This window comes from Dasypus novemcinctus, chromosome 17, assembly GCF_030445035.2.
Source record: "Dasypus novemcinctus isolate mDasNov1 chromosome 17, mDasNov1.1.hap2, whole genome shotgun sequence".
Taxonomy (NCBI): Eukaryota; Metazoa; Chordata; class Mammalia; order Cingulata; family Dasypodidae; genus Dasypus; species Dasypus novemcinctus.
The window spans coordinates 31,479,730-31,498,815 of record NC_080689.1 but is presented as its reverse complement, the minus strand read 5'-3'; the positions used below and the strand labels follow the sequence as shown (position 1 = coordinate 31,498,815).

Genomic DNA, 19,086 nt, shown 5'->3' with positions numbered 1-19,086 from the left:
GAGGAAGGATAAATTTTAGCTTAAAATATACTCCAGTAGAGGCTGAAAAGACTGTGTATAGATAGCCACAGATCCCATTCCACATATACCTAGAGAAAAACTCAATTTTCCCATCAGGCTCTCCCCTTCCTCTAAAAGCTGACAAAACAGTAACCTGAAAAAGCTTTTCTGCTTAATGGTTATATCTATACATCAATAATTTTTTTCATGTTAACTATAATCTGTCCTTCCATTTAAACAATTTGTGGTAGAAAGTAGTTTGAAATTACATTTAATCATTGCTTTATAATGAATGTTACTTAATTAAATAGTACTTTAAAATAGACTTCTTCTCTTTCTGTAATTGCATTACTTTTTTGAGGGGAGGTTTTGTTTTGGTTTTTAACCGGTTGTATGCATTTGGAAAGTACCCTAGTACAGGGTATCTGCAAGCAGGAAATTCTGGCACTTTTCCCACTTTCCTTTCTCCTATACGAATGCCAGATTCCTTTGGGAAATCATCATTTGCAAAAGGTCAGGAGCAAAAGGAGGGGCATTCTTTAGTGTACAGTTACTGCTAATTGGAAACTAAACATCTGTAACCATGTCAGAGTTATTTGTATTTGAAAAGAAACATTGATATACAAGAGCCCTTTTGGTAACATAAAACACACTGTAACACAAAGTGTGTGTTGGAGGGATGGTGGCGGGGCAGACAGGCGAGGAAGCTTCAGACAAATGACTGCCTTTGCTGAGGTCATTTGCTTATTATGTCTCAAAGCATTTTCAAAGTATTTTCTTTCAAGTGAGGTTTTCTCATACTGCCCCCACCCCCACCATAGACCAAAGCAAACATTTCATTGCACTTGCCAATTACAGATTATACATTTAACCATTTTAAATGAGAAATAAATGTGAGAAGATAGGTGAGTTGTCAGATCTTAGTCAATGACTATTGGGAAATCTCTAGCTGCCTTAGCCCTCAGTGTCTTCCTTAAGGATGATGTAAGGTGAGTTTCTCATCCTGCAAGTACCAGCAGATGGACTTGCCTTCTTAGAGAAAGATTTACCTCTTTCTCCTCTTTCCCTGCCTCTCCCTCTCCACCCCCTACGATGAAATGCTGTTCAGGTTGTTCAATTTGTGCAGAAGTTGAGTTTGTATTTTTAATTCTCATATTATGACATGTTGGTGATACCTCTGGGGTGTTAGAAACAGTTCAGCAGGTTTCTCCCTCCACACGCTAAGCCTCCAGGACCAGATGGCCATAATGGTCCAGATCTTACCAGTAATTCCTTAATGTTCTAATTATCAGTAGCTAGAAGACTGCTTAATTTTGGAACAAACCAGGAGACCATCCTTTTTCCCTTCAGAGTCTGTATCCTCTGATTTTTCCCATTCTTGTCTGGGTATCTAAAGATAGAGACATTTCTGTAAGTTGAATTATTTTTTAAATTGGGTCAAAGATCATGCAGACTTAAGAGTTCTCATCAAGAATTTATTTAAGCTAGGACTTACCACATTGTACTTTCTTCTCAAATAATCCTATATCTGTGAAAGCTCTTAAGTGCACAGTTTCAACAAAATGGTTATGGATTCTTGGGTTCTGAGTGTTTACAAAGTCAAGAGTCTCTTAAACAACCTGCCTATCCAGGGACCTTTGTACAATCTCAAAATACCACTTGTCCATGACTTTCTCATATTTTAAGAACTGGCTTCTATTCAAGCTCTTTGGGTATGAGTAAGTCCCAGAGTCAAGGATTTGGTGACGGTGACTTGAGGGACCATTCCTTGTTCTCTCAAAAAGTTCACATAGTCCTCCATTTGTGGCACTCCCAGGCTGGCCTGACCCACTTCTCAACCTTAACTTCCACTGTTGTTCATGAGCCTTTAGGCATCTCAAGCAGACACATAGAACTCTTTCCTCCCAAATATACCCTGTGCATTTCTAGTATTGCTTTATACTACTGTCCCTGGTTAAAACGACTTTCTGGTTTCTCTTGGTTGCTTAAAGCAGGCTTCCTTTCCTGAATTCTGTCCTTCTGAACACCACAACCCATAGTCTCACCCTCTGTGCTTCCTAGAGCCATAATGTCAAAAATCACTTAAGTATCATTTTCCCAGTACTACCTTGTGCTTTTGGTCATCTTTTCAAATGTACTTCTTGTCTTGGCAGTCAGATTGTAAGGTCCTCAAAGACAGCAGTGACTGTCTTGTTTTCTGTGGCTGTTATCATGGTGTTTTTTTCTCATTATTAGTGCCCAATGAATACTTGTTTGATTGTTGAGGAGTAAGTCATTTTTGCTATTACCTGTTCATTGTCTTATTCCCAAAGCCTATTTACATTTATCCTGTGATAGAATTGAAAATGGGAATGCTGTTGTTAACCAAAGCAAAGTCACCAGTAGAAATAATGGAAGAATAAAAAACATCACTTGAATTAAAGAGCAAACCCCCTCCCATCTTGGATATTCCAGCTAGAGCTAGATACAATATCAGCATATACAAAGGCATGAATATGGAGATGAGTATTGAATGGTCATGTGTTTTTATTTCTTCCCAGGTGTGGCAACTCTCCTGTCTACCGGTCCCGTGAAATGGCAGCTCGCGCCTTGGTCCCATTTGTTATGATAGATCAAATCCCAAATACCATCCGGACTCTATTGGCCAAACTACCCGATTGCACTGACCAGTGTTTTCGGCAAAACCATATTCATGGGACTCTTCTCCAGGTAAGTAATAAGGCTCCTATCAAATACCACAGGATGAACTTTGGTTTTTTTAGTGTTAGCAGGTAAAGACTTGATATTCAGACTTTAAACTTGATCTGTAGAACTCTTTTCTGTTGCTGAAAGAAAAGGTGTTTCCCAAGTGTGTTTTTCTTTCATCACAAACATGCATACAGGGTTGCACTACGATTCTGTCAGATCATCTTTTGCAATAAGGCCCATGTTTTCTACAGCATACATACTTTCCTACTTAGACTTACAAACCTTTCTGAACTAGAAAATATTTTGTCTGTTCCTTCAGATGTGCTTACAGAAATTCTGGGCCACACCCTGTTCCTGGTGAAGCTGTGAGCATTCCTCAAAAGAGAGGTTAGCCCAAGAAACAGCTTTTTACACACATCAGGGAGGATTTGCCCTGTAGCACAAAACCACAGTGCATCAAACCTTACTCACCTATTTTTTGGGCTGTATGTAGGGGAAACTTTTCATTTTGAATAAATATACATGTTTATTTTTTGATTCCACATTTCTTCCTAAAAAGACTAAAATACAAATGAATGAGGAATAGACCTTCTATCAGAATTATCCTTTTAAAATCCTAACTAAACTTGGGGGCAGATGGTATTGGTGAGAAGATCCACCATTGGCATGGTTGCTGTGGTCAGTCACACTGAGGCAGGTTGGGGGGTGTAAATATCAAGTCATGCTGGGAAGCAGATTTGGCTTAACGGATAGAGCATCTGCCTACCACATGGGAGGTCCAGGGTTCAAACCCAGGGCCTCCTGACCCGTGTGATGAGCTGACCCACGCACAGTGCTAATGCACGCAAAGAGTAATGTGCCATGCAGGGGTGTCCCCTGTGTAGGGGTGCCCCACGTGCAAGGAGTACACCCCATAAGGAGAGCTGCCCAGCATGATAAAAGTGCAGCCTGCCCAGGAGTGGTGCCGCACACAGAGAGCTGACACAACAAGATGATGGAACAAAAAGAGACACAGATTCCAGGTGCGGCTGACAAGAATACAAGCAAACACAGAAGAACACACAGCAAATGGACACAGAGAGCAGACAACTGGGGGAGGGGAGTGGTGCAGGGAAGGGGAGAGAAACAAATTAAAAAATCTTTAAAAAAAAAAAAAAAGGTCATGCTCCTGATTTATAAGCAGAGTTGAGAGATGGGTTTGAGATTCCAATAGATGCTGTATGCCTGAGGTCTACACTTCTGACTTGGGAGGCAGTATAGAAAGTAATTAACAAGACTCTGGAGTCAGACTGCCTGGCTATAAATCTCAAACCACCCTCATTACCTGCACATCTGTTTCATCAACTTTGAAAGGGGATAAGAGTGGTGCACGTCTCATAGGGATTTTGTGAAGAGTAAATGAATTGATGCACGTTAACTGCTTAAATAGTGCTTGGCACATTATAAGTGTTTTTTATATATATATATCAATAGTAACAATATATATGGATTATTACTACTGCTATTATCATAATTTTAATGAGCCTGTCCTATAGTGAAACTAACATTTCTAGTAACTAATTACTCCTAGGTGAGAATGCAAGGTAGACCTACCTTCTTGCCTTCCTTCCTTTATTATTTGTTGAGTGCTTACTGCATACTAATTGCCACAGTAAAACAATGACTAAATCAGCATTTGTTTGCCTTAAAGGAGCCAGTAGAGAAGTAAAGAAAGACCAGAAAGTAGGCAATTGCAGTGCCCTGTGTTGATTCCTGGGGGAGCACATAGCAGGGAACCTGTTCTGTCTTGGGAGAGTCTTGAAAGAAAGTGACATCTAAACACAAACTGGAAAAATTTAGCATAGAAAGTTTCAGGGTGCAAATGTGGGTGGGACTGAAGTTCTAGGTTGGTAGTTCTCAAATTGGTCTTAAGACCTCTTCAAGCTCAGAAAACTAATTCAGGATCCCAAAGAACTTTTATTCATATGCGTTATATCTGTCAATATTTAATTAGAAATTAAAACTAAGAAAAATTTAAAACATAAGAAATTCACAGCACAGATTCCATTAGTCATCAGAGTGATGATATCACCACGTGTCACATAGCCTCTGGAAATGTCCCCTGCAGAGAAGAGAGTGAAAGAGGAAACTAGTGCCTTAGTATCATTTTGAAAATTGTTTGTTATTACAGACCTCTTGAAAGGATTGTGAAGCCCTCCAAGGGACTGCATTTTGAGATCCTCTAGTCTATGTTATATACACATGGGCCTTGGGTGGTTTCTTCAGTCTAAATTCTTCTATAGAACTGTAAGCACTCATTTCCCTTGAGTCAAGACTATATCCCTATGTTAAGAGGGGTGGGAGTTATTACCTAGATTTTCAGGATGGGACACTGAGGGTCAGTGGTCATCATTTGCTCAGTTACACAAGTAGAACTCTTGATTCTGTCAGACAGACCTTGCTCCTTTGAAGGGAAGAGGCTGCCAATAAAAAGTAATGCAGAACAGGCTTTCAAGATGTGCGCCATAGATTATGCAACCACTTTAGCAGGAAGACCTTTATTGTCAGGGGGATCAGCGGTCAAATTTTCTTTACTGAACATCCACCCTGGGCTGAACTTTGTTGGAGGTGGTGGGGTTGGGATTGCTTCTTTGGCCCAGTCGCTGTGCAAATGAGCCTCTCAGCCTGCTCTTCCACCCCATACCACAGCAAGCACGGCTTGTGCTTTACTGGTCTGCCCAAAGACAACCTGACCTTTTGATCTCTGGGCTCCCTTAGATATTCTCAAATTTACTTCTGCTAGATAAAATGTGAGATGTGAAAACACCATAGAAAGGTAAAACCTCTACAATTCAAGTTATTGTTGTGGCTGTTGCTCTTGTTACCGAGTGTTAGTGAGATAAAGGGCTTGTTGGAAAAAAACAATGTAGGTGTTGGCTTTTGTATTTGTGTTTGTCAAACAGCTTACTGTCTTTATCAAGGTTGGTTTACCTTGGTTGAAAAAAGGAAGTCATAGGCATGTGAAAAGTCTTTTTTGTGCCCATTCAGGTGTCACGTCTTTGTTGTAATAGTTCTGTTTTCCCCTCCTGTACTTGATGGGGAAGACTTTTTCTCTTTCCCTTCAATAGCTCATAGATTCCGTGCTCACGTAAAGCTGCCTTTGAAATCTGTACCTGAAAAAGAGATGTCAGGGATTTTGGGAATGAAAATCTCCCTGGGTCCTTCAGAAACAGCTAAGCAAATATAAAATTGTTATTTTTTCAAAAGCAGGAAATCATTTTATAGTCAGAAAACAAATTCTTTCACAGAACACTTTCTTGAATTAAACATTTTTACTTGCTTGAAAAATGTTTACATAAATACATCATGCTCCAGAGTATTTCTGTAGTATATCTTGAAAACAAGAAATATGCTGATCTTTGCATTTTCTGGGGCTATGGAAGACAAAGATTCAAATTATAGGACATGCAAAGAAAAAAAAAAAAGAGCATGTGGGATTCGTTTCTTAATCATTTTAAAAACCAGAGATTCATAATTGCAGCATCGAAATGGATAGAAGTAGCACACATTAGAAAGGTGAGATTATGCAGCAGGTTTGTAAAAGCCTGAGGTAAATGACATTAAATCTCAATAAAGGCTAGATAAGAGCCATGGACATTACCTCATTTGGGAATAACACTGGCAAGGCTACCCTGTCTTTTAAGTAGAATTAACCATCTGTTTTTGTTGCGAAAACTCTTTGTGTTGGGGATTTAGCATTATTATGAGGCTACTTATTACTCCAGAGAAATCATATTGGAGTTCAAAAAGTTCTCTTGTATTGAGGAAGAGTTTGGGCAATAATCATGAGGAAAGATTTATTCTGATTCCTGTATGCTTAACTCACATTTTGATGTTTCATAAGGAAATGCACACCAATATGAAGTAGAAGTGTGACGTTTTCAGTTTTTAGCGGCGAAACTTGTTGAACATTTTAATTTTAATTTTTCTCCCTAATTTGGGGCCTTTTTTTCTGCATCTCGAGAATTCTGAGTCAAAAAGACTCTACTTTTCTGGCTGTGGAGCTGGGCAGTAGTGCTGCTTTCTTGAGTTAACCTGAAATATTAGCCAGGGAGGGACTTCTGCAGCCTAGGTCTGTGCAGGCCTGTGCATCTGGGGAGTGTGCCCTAGGAAGAGTAGAATTAACATTTGTTGAGCACTTCCTGTGTTCCACAACACTTGCCTTTGTGTTTTCATCAGTTCTCTCTGCAGGCCCTACAAGGGAGGTGTGATCTCTTTTTTTAAATGAGGAAATTGAGGTAAACCTGAAAGGGTGACTTGTGTAGTCTCAGTTCATAAGTGATGGCAATGATATAAATTCTTAAGCATGTGTTCTTTTTCTTTCTAGAATGTGCTGCCCCTCTGATCTTTGATGTGAAGACCAACTTTTATGCCTAGGGAAAACAAACCCGGAGGCCTCCTCTACTGTTTTTATCCCTTGCTGCTCAGCTGGTCTCCTTTAATCTAATTTGATAAGACACCATAACATGGATAAAAAGTAAACCCCTCAGTATTAACAGAAGGGTTAGAGGAAGTCAGTGTAACCCAGAGGACCTACAAATGGAAAAAGACTTAAAAATACCTATACCCTCCTTCCCTCCACTCATCTCTCTCTCATCATTTCTCTTTGGTCTTCCATTTAATACTCCTAATCTGGAAATACTGAATGCTCTGTCAGGACCTAGGCTGAAACCACAGTTGCACCTCTGTCATCCATCAGGGTTTGACAGAATCTCTCAAACCTGGGCAACTGTAGGAATTGTGGACCCCTAGGCGTGAGAGTCGATGAGACCTTTACAAAGTGATCATGATTGAATTCAATGCAGACACTGTGATTTGCTCACCTTAGGCCAGGCGGGTTCTAGGTGCTGGTGAAAACACAAGGGCTTTGTCTCCAGGCTCTTAATCTCCCAGTGGGTAGAGCTATAGGCTAGAGTCAGGTGAGCCCTGAGGGACTGGGAGCACAGAAGTAACTAATGCGGAGGAGACAAAAGATAAACCAGCCCAGGCGGGCATCAGGAAGAAAATGGAACTCCAAAACCGAGGCGCTGCCCACTCCAGAACCCTTGATATGCTCTGCTGTGGGGCTTGTTGTGGGTGGGAACAGGGTGCTGGGCCAGAAGGGACAGCCTGAGGACGGGGATGGAGGCAGATTTTAGTGTTATGTTTGAGGGAAAGAGAAGCAGAAAACCCAGAAAGATGTCAAGGTTGGCTGAATCAGGCATCTAATTGTGTGAAAGAATAACTGAGAAGCAGGGATTGGACCAATCATCCTTCCCTCTGCGTCAGAGAGGAACAGTGGAAAGAAGCAAACAGAAAATCAGTGAGAGAGACAGTTTTAAGTCTGTCAGTATTGTTGTTTCTTAAGTAAAGAAACAAAGAGATGTTTTAGAAAAAGATATATTTGTATGAATATTTTTCCATCAAAACATCATTAAGTGTAAGTTAAAAGAATCATCCATTCCATCTTAAGAATGTAACCATGTGAAATAGCAGCTTATGCTTTAAGAATTTTAATATCTTTTTCCTATTTCTTGAAAGTACAATATTGTGAAATACAAAGTAGAATGCCCAACCTGTCCAGAAATGGAACATTACTCAATAGTTTCCATTGGGTGACTCAAGATGCAGGCTTCTCCCCATTGTTGTTTATTTTACACACAGAAAATATAATTCAAAACGGAAAATCAAAAACAAAAGCATGAAATTGGCTGATGTTTTAAGTTATAACTGGGCTGCCAGTCAGTGTTTCTTTTTTGGAGTGAGTCATATTTTAAAGGAAATGCTCACTGGTGTTGCTAATGGCCAGATTCACTCTTTCTGCTCGAGGACTTTTGTTACTGTGTGAAAGGGCAAGTTTCTAGAAAGGTCCCTAATCGAAGAAGGGCTAAGGCAAAGCTTCTAATTGACGCGTTGTAGGTGTGCCAAGATATTTTTTTTATTCCCTTGACTCTCAGGGTCTCTCACTGGGGCCTAGGGGGCCAGGCAGTCACCTGCAGCTGGGAGCAGCCTCATCTCTTTTATCCCAGAATGCCAAAGAGAGATTATTTTCTCTACGTGCGCTGACGTGAAAAGGATTGGGAAGCACTGGATTCTTAAAAGAAATTAAAGAACTTGTTAAATCTTACCTTTTGGCAATATATTCCTTTCTGGATATAGGCGTAGAAAAGTCATTTTTAATTAAAATGCTACTTTTGAAGATGAATTAATCCCTCCATTCTAAACATCCCAAAGCTTTTTTTTTTTGGCATGTGTTACTTAAGGAGCTTTCGCTGGGTAATGGAGGCAGCTTTTAACTGCCAGGTCCCGGACCCTCGACTGTAGCACTGCAGCACTCCTCACCAGACAGTGCGCCACTTGGCTTTTGTAATGCTCTGAACTCATAGTATCAGTTAGGGCTAATTTGAACATAATTTACACACACACACACACACACACACACACATACCAGCGACTGAGTGCTTATTGAGGCCCTCGAGGGTGGATGTTATTCCCAACCTACTGATAAGTAAACAGAGGGTTAAAAGATTGAGACGGAACTAAAATTACCCAAGAGTACATGATAAAAAGCGGACCTCAGATTCAAACCTAGGATTGTCTGGCTTTCAAGTTTGTGCAGCAAACCCCTATACTATACCGCTTCTCTGAATGAGGGAAAGAACATTCTCTGGAAAAGGTGACTCTCTGGGACCTTCAAGGTGTCAAATAAAATGGGAGTTAATGTCTTGTATTCATTTGTTCATTTTCCAACTGTCGATTAAGCACCAGCTATATGCCCAGCACTGTTCTATATGCTTGGAATACATCCGAGAACAAAAGAGGCAAAGAACTTTGCTCTCATGTAGCTCCTAGCAGGGGGAGACAGAAAATATTAAATTAAATAATAAAACCAGGAAATGGTGTAGCCTGTTTAAAGGTAATAAATGCTGTGGACAAAAAGAATGAATAGAATAGGATAAGTGAAATCAGGATTGGTAGGTGGGGAAGGGCTGGTGGCAGTATTAGATGGAGTGGTCAGAATAGTAATTGTTGAAAAGATAACATTGAGCAAATTCCACCAAAGACAAAGAGAAACTTTGTTTGGAATAAAGAGTAAACATATCATTCCTCCCCAAACTGGGTTGGTTACAGACATCTTTTGAGCAAGCAAGCAGGTAAGCCAGGTGTGTGCTTGAGGCTGCCTTTAAGCATAGAGAAGTGCCAACAGATAGTGGCCCTTGTGCCACAGAGTAGACAGTAGTGGATAAATAAGATCAAGAAGGATGCTATTACTTAGAAACGCAAGAAGTCTGTAAAGTGAAGTCTCATGCTGTAGGTGCTAGGATTAGCCTTAAGTAGGATCCCAGTAGGATCAGTGAGTGAGTCAGTCAGTCAGTATCCATTGCATCATCTCTTCAGCTTTCCAGGATGATCTTTGCCTTTTAAACTATATGTACCTGGGCCTTAGAAATTTGGAGTAAATATGAGAGTGTTTGTTTATTCTTTTATTTAGCAAATATTTATTGAGTGGTTATTAAGTGCCTAACACGATGCCAGGTACCATGGAGGATACAAAGAAAAGTTAATATATAGCATGCTCTCTATCCTCAAGAAGCTTCTGCATTGCCCTGGAAAATGTCATGTAACTAGAAACAATTAAACAAAACTATGTGACTACAGATTATGTGTGCCACACAAGTAACAGAGACCTCATGTCTGAGAGGGAGAGACTGGGATGGGATGGAGTGATCAGAGAAGACTTTGTGGGGGTGCTGGGTCTTGAGATAAACTTTCAACTAGTACTCTTTGTTGTAACAGAGGACTTGGTGTGAGCAAAGGCATGGAGGAAGGACCTGCAGGTATTTGCAGGGGCAGTGTGTACGTGAGCCTTTCAGTCCAGGGAATGGGTTGGGAGAGACGGAATGTGTGACTCTCAGGATAGTTGCAGGTCAGCGTGTGAGAAGCCACAAATACCAGGCCACGGAATTTGGACCCTGTTGACCCGTAGCCCACAGTGGGGCGTGCAAAGTGGTCGTGTGTTAGGGAAGAAAATGTTAGCTCATTACTTATTTTGTCTCATCCTTTTAACTGTTTTGTTACATATGATGTGTAATGTATATGATATGTCAGTCAATTCTTATATAATGTCTAAATAAGTATCCAGGAGCTGGAAGCAGGTGCTTGAAGATATCATCCCATGTAGTGGGTAAGAGATTGTACTCTGGAGCCTGATTGTTTCTGTCTAGATCCTAGTTCTGCTGCTGGTGAATTGTGTTCCTTTGGGCAAGTGCCCCTACTCTGCCTCTGCCTCTTCCTCCTCAGTGTGGGGGATGATATGATGTACTACATCCCAGGGTGGTTGTGAGGAGTAAATGAATTAATATGTGAGCTCTGCTTAGCGTGGTCCCAGCACATAGTCAGTGCGTACCAGTGTTCGTTGTTCTTCTTACTACTTGCTGCTGCGGCCACTGCTGCTGTCAGCTTCATCCCTGCCAGTGTTGATAGGGCTCGTGATCCAAAAATGTGAAGATCACTGATGTAGATGGTAGGGAGTAAGTGAAGGTTTTTGAGCTAAAGAAAACTGTGTTTATAAAAATGTGAGAGTTTCTATTGAGATGCGAGTGCATGTGTATTAAAAAAAGAGAAATAAGGCCTTGTCATCATTTGTGACTTTATGTGTTCGCATGAATCACAAAGAAGTGCCTCTGGGCAGTCTCTGTTCTATACTTTCCTATAGATCCTATTAAAATTTATAAGAGCTGAGATTTAAAAACTCTGATTTTTCAGGGCAGAGTTCCTGCCTGTCAGGTTATTTCTTGCATCTGTTTTGTTTTGAATTATATGCCCCCTCCAGGACCCCATCAGATAGATAGTTGATGAATGAGGAAAGGAGCACTGTCACATTGTCCCAGACAAAGGATCTTTCACCATTCGAAGGGGGAGGTTTCAAGTCCAAAAAATGAAAGGGAGGTATAGGATCCTATGTTGACTGATCTAACATTTTTTTAGTTTTTCATTTTTTTTTTTTTTAAAGATTTATTTTTATTTATTTAATTCCCCTCCCCTCCCCTGGTTGTCTGTTTTCTGTGTCTTTTTGCTGCGTCTTGTTTCTTGGTCCGCTTCTGTTGTCATCAGCGGCACGGAAAGTGTGGGCGGCGCCATTCCTCAGCAGGCTGCTCCCTCCTTCGCGCTGGGCGGCTCTCCTTATGGGCGCACTCCTTGCACGTGGGGCTCCCCTACGCGGGGGGCTTCCCTCCGCGGGGGACACCCCTTCGTGGCACGGCACTCCTTGCGCGCATCAGCACTGCGCATGGCCAGCTCCACACGGGTCAAGGAGGCCCGGGGCTTGAACCGCAGACCTCCCATGTGGTAGACGGATGCCCTAACGACTGGGCCAAAGTCCGTTTCCCTAGTTTTTCATCTTGAAAGACATGCTTTCCACCCCAGCCCAGCCATCCTATTCTGATTGTTTGAAACTTTTTTATGACTAAGGATAATTCTGAATGTACTCTAAAAATACAACAAAACAAAATGCAAAAAAAGAAAGAAAAAGATACAACAAAACAAAACGTCACACTATGTGCATACTACCAGGCAGGCTTCTGTCATTTCCCAGAATCCCAATATAATATCTGATGGTATGTGGTCCCATTGTGAGATGGGATTTGCTTGCTTGTTCTTTCTGGAAATAGCTTTAGTGTTGTTTGTTTTCAGTGTATGCCAGTCTAACCAGGCAAAAGGACAATATTGGGGTAGCGTTTTTGAGATTGAAGAGTATATGGACTTGTCACATAGCTCTTGGGTTTATTTAGATAGAGCATCCACCATCTCTCAGTTCCTAAGGACTCAGCTGGCCATATAAAAGCAAGACAACTTGACAACTGCCCCAGGAGTCTGAAGTAAAATCAATCCCATCAGCCTAAAGGAGAGTTTCAGTAATCGAACTCTTCTATTTTAAGCTCTATTATTGTTCACTGCATTCTTATATTTCTCTATACTCTGCACCCCCACCTCCTGCCTCCTGTTCTTTCATCACAGAATTTCTCAACCTTGGTACTCTGGCATTTTGGGCAATTTCTGTCTTGTGTGGGGCTGTCCCGTGCATTATAGGTCATTTAATAGCATCCCTGGCTTCTACCCACTAGATACCAGTACCTTGCCCCTAGTTGTGACAACCACATATACTCCATATACTCCAGACATTGCCACGTGTCCTCTGAGGGCAAAATTGCCCCTGGTTGAGAATCTTTGTTCTGTGGTCTCTTTGGATTTTACCACTCATCCCACGTGCATAAGGTGTGATGCACCGTTCCTGACCCAGGAACAAATTGTGACTCAACAGACTACAATGAGCTGTGCAGAGAATAGGAAAATAGGAAGGGAATATGAACTCAGACTGTAAATCACAAAGGAAGTATTTTTATTCTCTCTGTCTCTGCTGGAAAAGTGCTGTGAACATGTAAGCCTTTTAAAATCCTAGCTTTTCATAGTTTGCTTCATGTCCCTGTCCTAACCTGCCTCTGATCCACTTGCATAATGTATAGTTGAAACTTGATGCTGTCCTCCCCGAGCTTGGGAGCATAATATTTACCTGGGTAAGCTTTGGAAAATAACACAATATTAGAGTTTTCTCACTTATTTTACTTGAAAAGATGATTTATTGCTGGGTACACTTGCTGTCTGTTTCATTCAGCCTCTTGGTGTGGGGAAGAGAGGTGGGAGCAAGGGGCTGTGTGGATAAATCTCTGAGAATGGAGGTTCTGCTGAAAACTTGACCCAGGGCATCAAAATTTTAATTTTGAGTTAAACATAAATCTTTCTCCAGATTTCCAAATTCAGACCTCCTAAAGGAAACTCAGAGAGGCTAAATCTAGGTGAGGATGCAAAAATAACTGGTGGAGAGAGTAGTTATATTGATAGTAGTTTTTAAAAAATGTTCTTTAATGTTGTGCATATGTCAGGTATGTAAATGCCTCAAAAATCAGTATTAAATTTGTGACTCCACTCTCAAAAAATTAGTGTATATAAAAAATGAGTTTTTAAAGCATATTGTTGATACCACCTTTAGATATTGTCCAGTAATTCTGTTGTAAGCTTTTCTTTGTCTATTTATAAGAGAAGGATAACTATAAATATTAAAATGGAATCTTTCAGTTTTTGAAAAAGGCATATAGTTAAAAAAATAAGCAAATCTTTATTTCTTGCTTGTTACTGTTAGTAATGTTCATTTTCTTCATCTTTTATTTCAGTTCTAACTTTTGCTTAATTAATTTATCAGTCATTCTATTATATTAACTATAGGTGTTGGCATTAAAATATAAAGAATCAGTAAGAATACAAAGCCACTCTAAATTTTAATCCTTAAGACAAACACATGGGCAGTGGGAGTCTTTTTCTCAGTTTTCATTAAGAAACCCCAGTCAAGTGGACCATACATTGGTCCACTATTGCTGTTAAAATACACCATACATTGACATACATTCCCCAAGTGTTTTGTGAAAATATACTTTGGATAAATAAGCCTCACCAAAGTATTTTTCCTATATAAATTGGTAAGAAAGAAAAATTAGTCTGTTTGTCTTACGTAGATGCTTTTTCTTCTTTGCCTTAGTTATTCCAGTGCTGCAGATAATAATACATTTATTCAACAAAATCATGTACATATCCACCTCTTAGACACAGTGCCTACCCTTCTGACTCCCTGGCTACCAGGACCCCCTGTCCACATCCAATGTCCCACACTTTAATCTTTGTTCTTGTATTATTAGAGTTTAAATGTACTATGTGTGTGTTACTTCTCCCAGGTAATATTTCTGTCTTAATGTAAGAATTGTTGAGAGGGAAGATTTTGGAGTCAGACTGTCTGGGTTTAAATCTCATCTCATTGCCTGCTGACTAGATGACTTAGCTTTTCTATTTCCTTTCTTTTTTCTTTTACACTTTCATTTTGGAAATAATTTCAAACTTTCAGGACAGGTACAGAAATAATGCAAAACCCATACAGAGAACTCTGATATACCCTGTTCTCTGTATGGGTTTTGTAGATTTACCAAGTTTTAAATTTTGCCATATTTGTTCTATCTTTCTTTTTCCTTCCTCCTTTCTCTCCTCCCCTCTCTCTCATTTGAACATCTATCTGTCTGTCCTATCTATCTATCTGTCTGTCTGTCTATTTATCTATCTATCTGTCTATCTAATCTTCATCTGTTTTCTCAACATTTGAGGGAAGGTTGCATACATCAGCTCCTTGAACATTTAATACTTCTGTGTATTTCCTAAAACAAGGATATTCACATATGTAGCCACATTAAGTGTGGTTATCAAGTTCTGGAAATTTAGTATTGATATAAAGTATACTGTCCATGTTCAAGTTTTAAAAATTGTCCCAATAATGTCTTTTTGGGCAATTTCCCCTTCATTTTTAGATACAATCCAGGATCGTGTACTGTATTTGTCATTGTCTCTATACTTTTTTTTTTAATAAAAATTATGGAAGCATATATACAACATAACAGTTTTCTTCTCAACCACTCCAAATCATACAGGTCACCGGGATTAATTGTATTCACAATGTGGTGCCACCCTGACCACTACCCATTACCAAAATTTCCCATCATCCTTAACAGAAACCGTACACATTCTGTATTAACGCCCCATATCCCTTCCCCTACCTCCTGGTATCCTGTACTCTACCTTCTGTCTCTCTGAATTTGCATATTGTAGTTATTTCATATAAATGGAATTATGCAATATTTGTCATTTTATGTCTAATTTACTTCACTCAACATGATGTCTTAAGGTTCATCTTTGTTGTAGCATGTGTCAGAACATCATTTAAATGGCTGAATGATACTCCATTGTATGTACCAAATTTTGTTTATCCATTCATCTATTGAAGAACATTTGACTGGCTTCCACCTTTGGCTATTGTGAATAATACCTCTGAGAACACCATTGTGCGAAGAACTGGTCAAGACCCTGCTTTTAATTGTTTGGGCTATATACCTAGGAGGACGGCTGAGTGATATGGTAATTCTATGTTTAACTTTTTTGAGGAACTGCCAGTTTTCCACAACAGCTGTATCATTTTACATTTCTACCAGCCATGTGTGAGTGTATTAGTCAGCCAAAGGGGTGCTGATGCAAAATACCAGAAATTGGTTGGTACTTAAAAAGGGTATTTATTTGGAATAGGAGCTTAAAGATACCAGGCCATAAAGCATAAGTTACTTCCCTCACCAAAGTCTATTTTCACGTGTTGGAGCAAGATTGCTGCTGATGTCTGCCAGGGTTCAGGCTTCCTGGGTTCCTCTCTTCCCAGGGCTTGCCTCTTCCTGGGGCTTGCTTCTGTTTCCTCTGTGAGCTTACTTCCCAGGGCTCCAGTTTAAGGCTTCAGCGTCAAACTCCAACATCAAAACTCTAATATCAAAAACCCTCAACCCCAGTGCCCTACTGATGTGGCCCAATCAAAGCCCTAATCATAACTTAATTGTGCCCAGGTACAGACCAGATTACAAACATAATCCCACATCTATTTTTGGAATTCATAACCATATCAAACTGCTACAATGAGCATTCCTGTTTCTCTGCCTTCTCACCAACATGCTATTTTCCAGCTTTTTTTTTTTTTTAACTATTTTTAAGGAAATTTTAGATTACAGAGAAGTTGCATTGAAAATATAGGGTTTCCTATATACCCTCCCTCACATTTCACCTATTCTAGTTTATTAATGGTAGCCATTATAGTTGGTATGAGATGGTATCTCATGGTTTTGATTTGCATTTTCCTAATGACTGATGCTATTGAGCATCTTTTCATGTGCTCACTGGCCATGTGTATATCTTTGGAGAATTATTTCTTCAAGTTCTTGCTCATTTTCACAAACGTTTGTTTGCCTTTTTCCTGTTGAATTGTAGGGGTTCTTTATATACTCTAGATATTAAACTTTATCCAATATAGTGTTTCCAAGTATTTTCTCCCATTTTGTTAGTGTTTTCCTTTCTTATGTCCTTTGATCCACAAAATTTTAAAAAATTTGGTGAGGTTCATTTTATTTTTTCTTTTGTTTCTTATGCTTCAGGTATGAAGTCTAAAGATCCATTGCCTGATTCAAGGTCCTGAAGATGTTGCTCTTTGTTTTCTTCTAGGAGTTTTATAGTTTTAGTTCTATGTTTAGGTCTTTGTTCCATTTTGAGTTAATTTTTGTATATGGTTTGAAGTAAGGGTCCACTTTCATTCTTTTGCACAAAGATAACCAGTTTTTCTAACACCATTTGTTGAAGAGTCTCTTTTTTCCTCCTTGAATGTACTTGACAACTTTGTCCCAAATAAATTGGTTATATTTGTGTGGGCTCAATTCTGTTCCGTTGGTCCATGTGTCTGTCTTTATGCTAGTACCACACTGTTTTGATTATCTTAACTTTGTAATAGGTTTTGAAATTGGAAAGTGTGAGTCTTCCAACTTTGTTTTTTTTTCCCACGTGGTTTTGAATATTTGGGGTCCCTTGACCTTTCATATGAATTTGATGATTGGTCTTTCCATTTCTGAAAAGAAGGCTATTGGAATTTTCATTGGAATTGTGTTGAATCTGGAAATTGCTTTTGATAACATTGGCATCTTAACAATATTAAGTCTTCCAATCCATGAAAATGGATTATCTCTCCATTTTTAAGGTGTTCTTTAATTTCTTTCATTAATGATTTATAGTTTTCTGTATCCATGTCCTTATATCCTTGGTTAAATTTATTCTTAGATGTTTTATTCATCTTATTCTTTTAATTGCTATTTTAAGTGGAATTGTTTTCTTGATTTCTTTTCCAGAATGTTCATTTCTGATGTATAGAAACACCACCAATTTTTATGTATTGCTTTTGTACCCTCCACTTTCCTAAATTCACTTATTAGCTCTAATAGGTTTCTTGTAGATCCTTTGAGATTTTTATGTATAGGATCTTCTGCAAAGAGGGAAAGTTTTACTTCTTCCTTTCCAATTTGGATACCTTTTATTTCTTTATCTTGCCCAATTACTCTGGCTAGAACTTCTGGTACAATGTTAAATAAGAGTGGTGACAATGGGCATCCTTGTCTTATTCTTGATCTCAGGGGGAAACTATCAGTCTTTCACCATTGAGTATGACATCAGCTGTGGGTTTTTTTGTACGTTCTGTTTATCATATCAGGAAGTTCCCTGTGTTCCTACTTTTCTGGAGTTTGTCAAATATGTTTTACTGTAGCAATTGACATGATCACATGGGTGTTTTTCCTTCATTCTGTTAATGCTATGTATTACCTTGATTGATTTTCTTAGGTTGAACCATCCAAAGATTCCTGGGATACATCCCGTTGCTCATGGTGTATAGTCCTTTCTGATGTACTGTTGGATTTGATGTGCTAGTATTTTAGTCAAGGATTTTTACATTTATATTAATGAAGGCTATTGATCTGTAAATTTCTTTTCTTGTGATTTCTTTTTTTTCTTTTTTTTAAAGATTTATTTATTTATTTAATTTCCCTCCCTCCCCTGGTTGTCTGTTCTTGGTGTCTATTTGCTGCATCTTGTTTCTTTGTCCGCTTCTGTTGTCGTCAGCGGCACGGGAAGTGTGGGCGGCGCCATTCCTGGGCAGGCTGCTCTTTCTTTTCACGCTGGGCGGCTTTCCTCACGGGCGCACTCCTTGCGCGTGGGGCTCCCCCACGCGGGGGACACCCTTGCGTGGCACGGCACTCCTTGCGCGCATCAGCGCTGCACATGGCCAGCTCCACACGGGTCAAGGAGGCCCAGGGTTTGAACCGCGGACCTCCCATATGGTAGACGGATGCCCTAACCACTGGGCCAAAGTCCGTTTCCCTTCTTGTGATTTCTTTATCTGGCTTTAGTATTAGTGGCTTCGAAGTGAATTAGGAAATGTTTTTTCCTCTTCAGTTTCTCGGAAGAGTTGGGAAGGATTGGTGTTGATTTTTCTTTGAATGTTTGCTGAAATTCATCAGTGAAGCCATCTGGTCTTAGACTTTTCTTTATTGGTATGTATTTTTGTTTTTTTTTTTTTTTCAGGAGGTACTGGAATTGAACCCAGGACCTCATACGTGGGAAGCAGGTGCTCAACCACTGAGCTACATCTGCTCCCCTATTGGTATGTTTTTGATTACTGATTCAATTTCTTTGTTACTGGTCTGTTGAGATATTCTTTTTCTTCTTGAATCAATGTAGGTAGTATGTGTGTTTTTAGGAATTTGTCCATTTCATCTAAGTTTTCTAATTTGTTGGTGTACAGTTGTTCATGGTAACTTCTTATAATCCTTTTTATTTCTGTAAGGTTGGTATAATGTACCACCTTTAATTTCTAATATTTGTTATTTGCACCATCTTTATTTTTTTCTTTGTTATTCTAGCTAAAGTTTTGTC

The 19,086-nt window shown here is 39.5% G+C and overlaps 1 protein-coding gene and 1 long non-coding RNA gene across 5 annotated transcripts in view; one reads left to right on the top strand and one right to left on the bottom strand.

Moving 5' to 3' along the window:
• Positions 1-19,086, top strand: part of THADA (THADA armadillo repeat containing) — a 383,919-nt gene that overhangs the window by 212,138 nt on the left and 152,695 nt on the right. For all 4 annotated transcript variants that reach the window (XM_012524133.3, XM_058278477.2, XM_071208795.1 and 1 more), the window contains one exon: positions 2,541-2,709. In XM_012524133.3, coding sequence (XP_012379587.1) covers positions 2,541-2,709 — 169 coding nt within the window. The remainder of the gene's footprint in view (positions 1-2,540; positions 2,710-19,086) is intronic.
• LOC131273950 (uncharacterized) overlaps positions 5,753-19,086 on the bottom strand; it is a 38,108-nt gene continuing 24,774 nt past the window's right edge. The window contains exon 3 of the long non-coding RNA XR_009181130.2: positions 5,753-5,840. This is a non-coding gene — a long non-coding RNA (uncharacterized lncRNA). The remainder of the gene's footprint in view (positions 5,841-19,086) is intronic.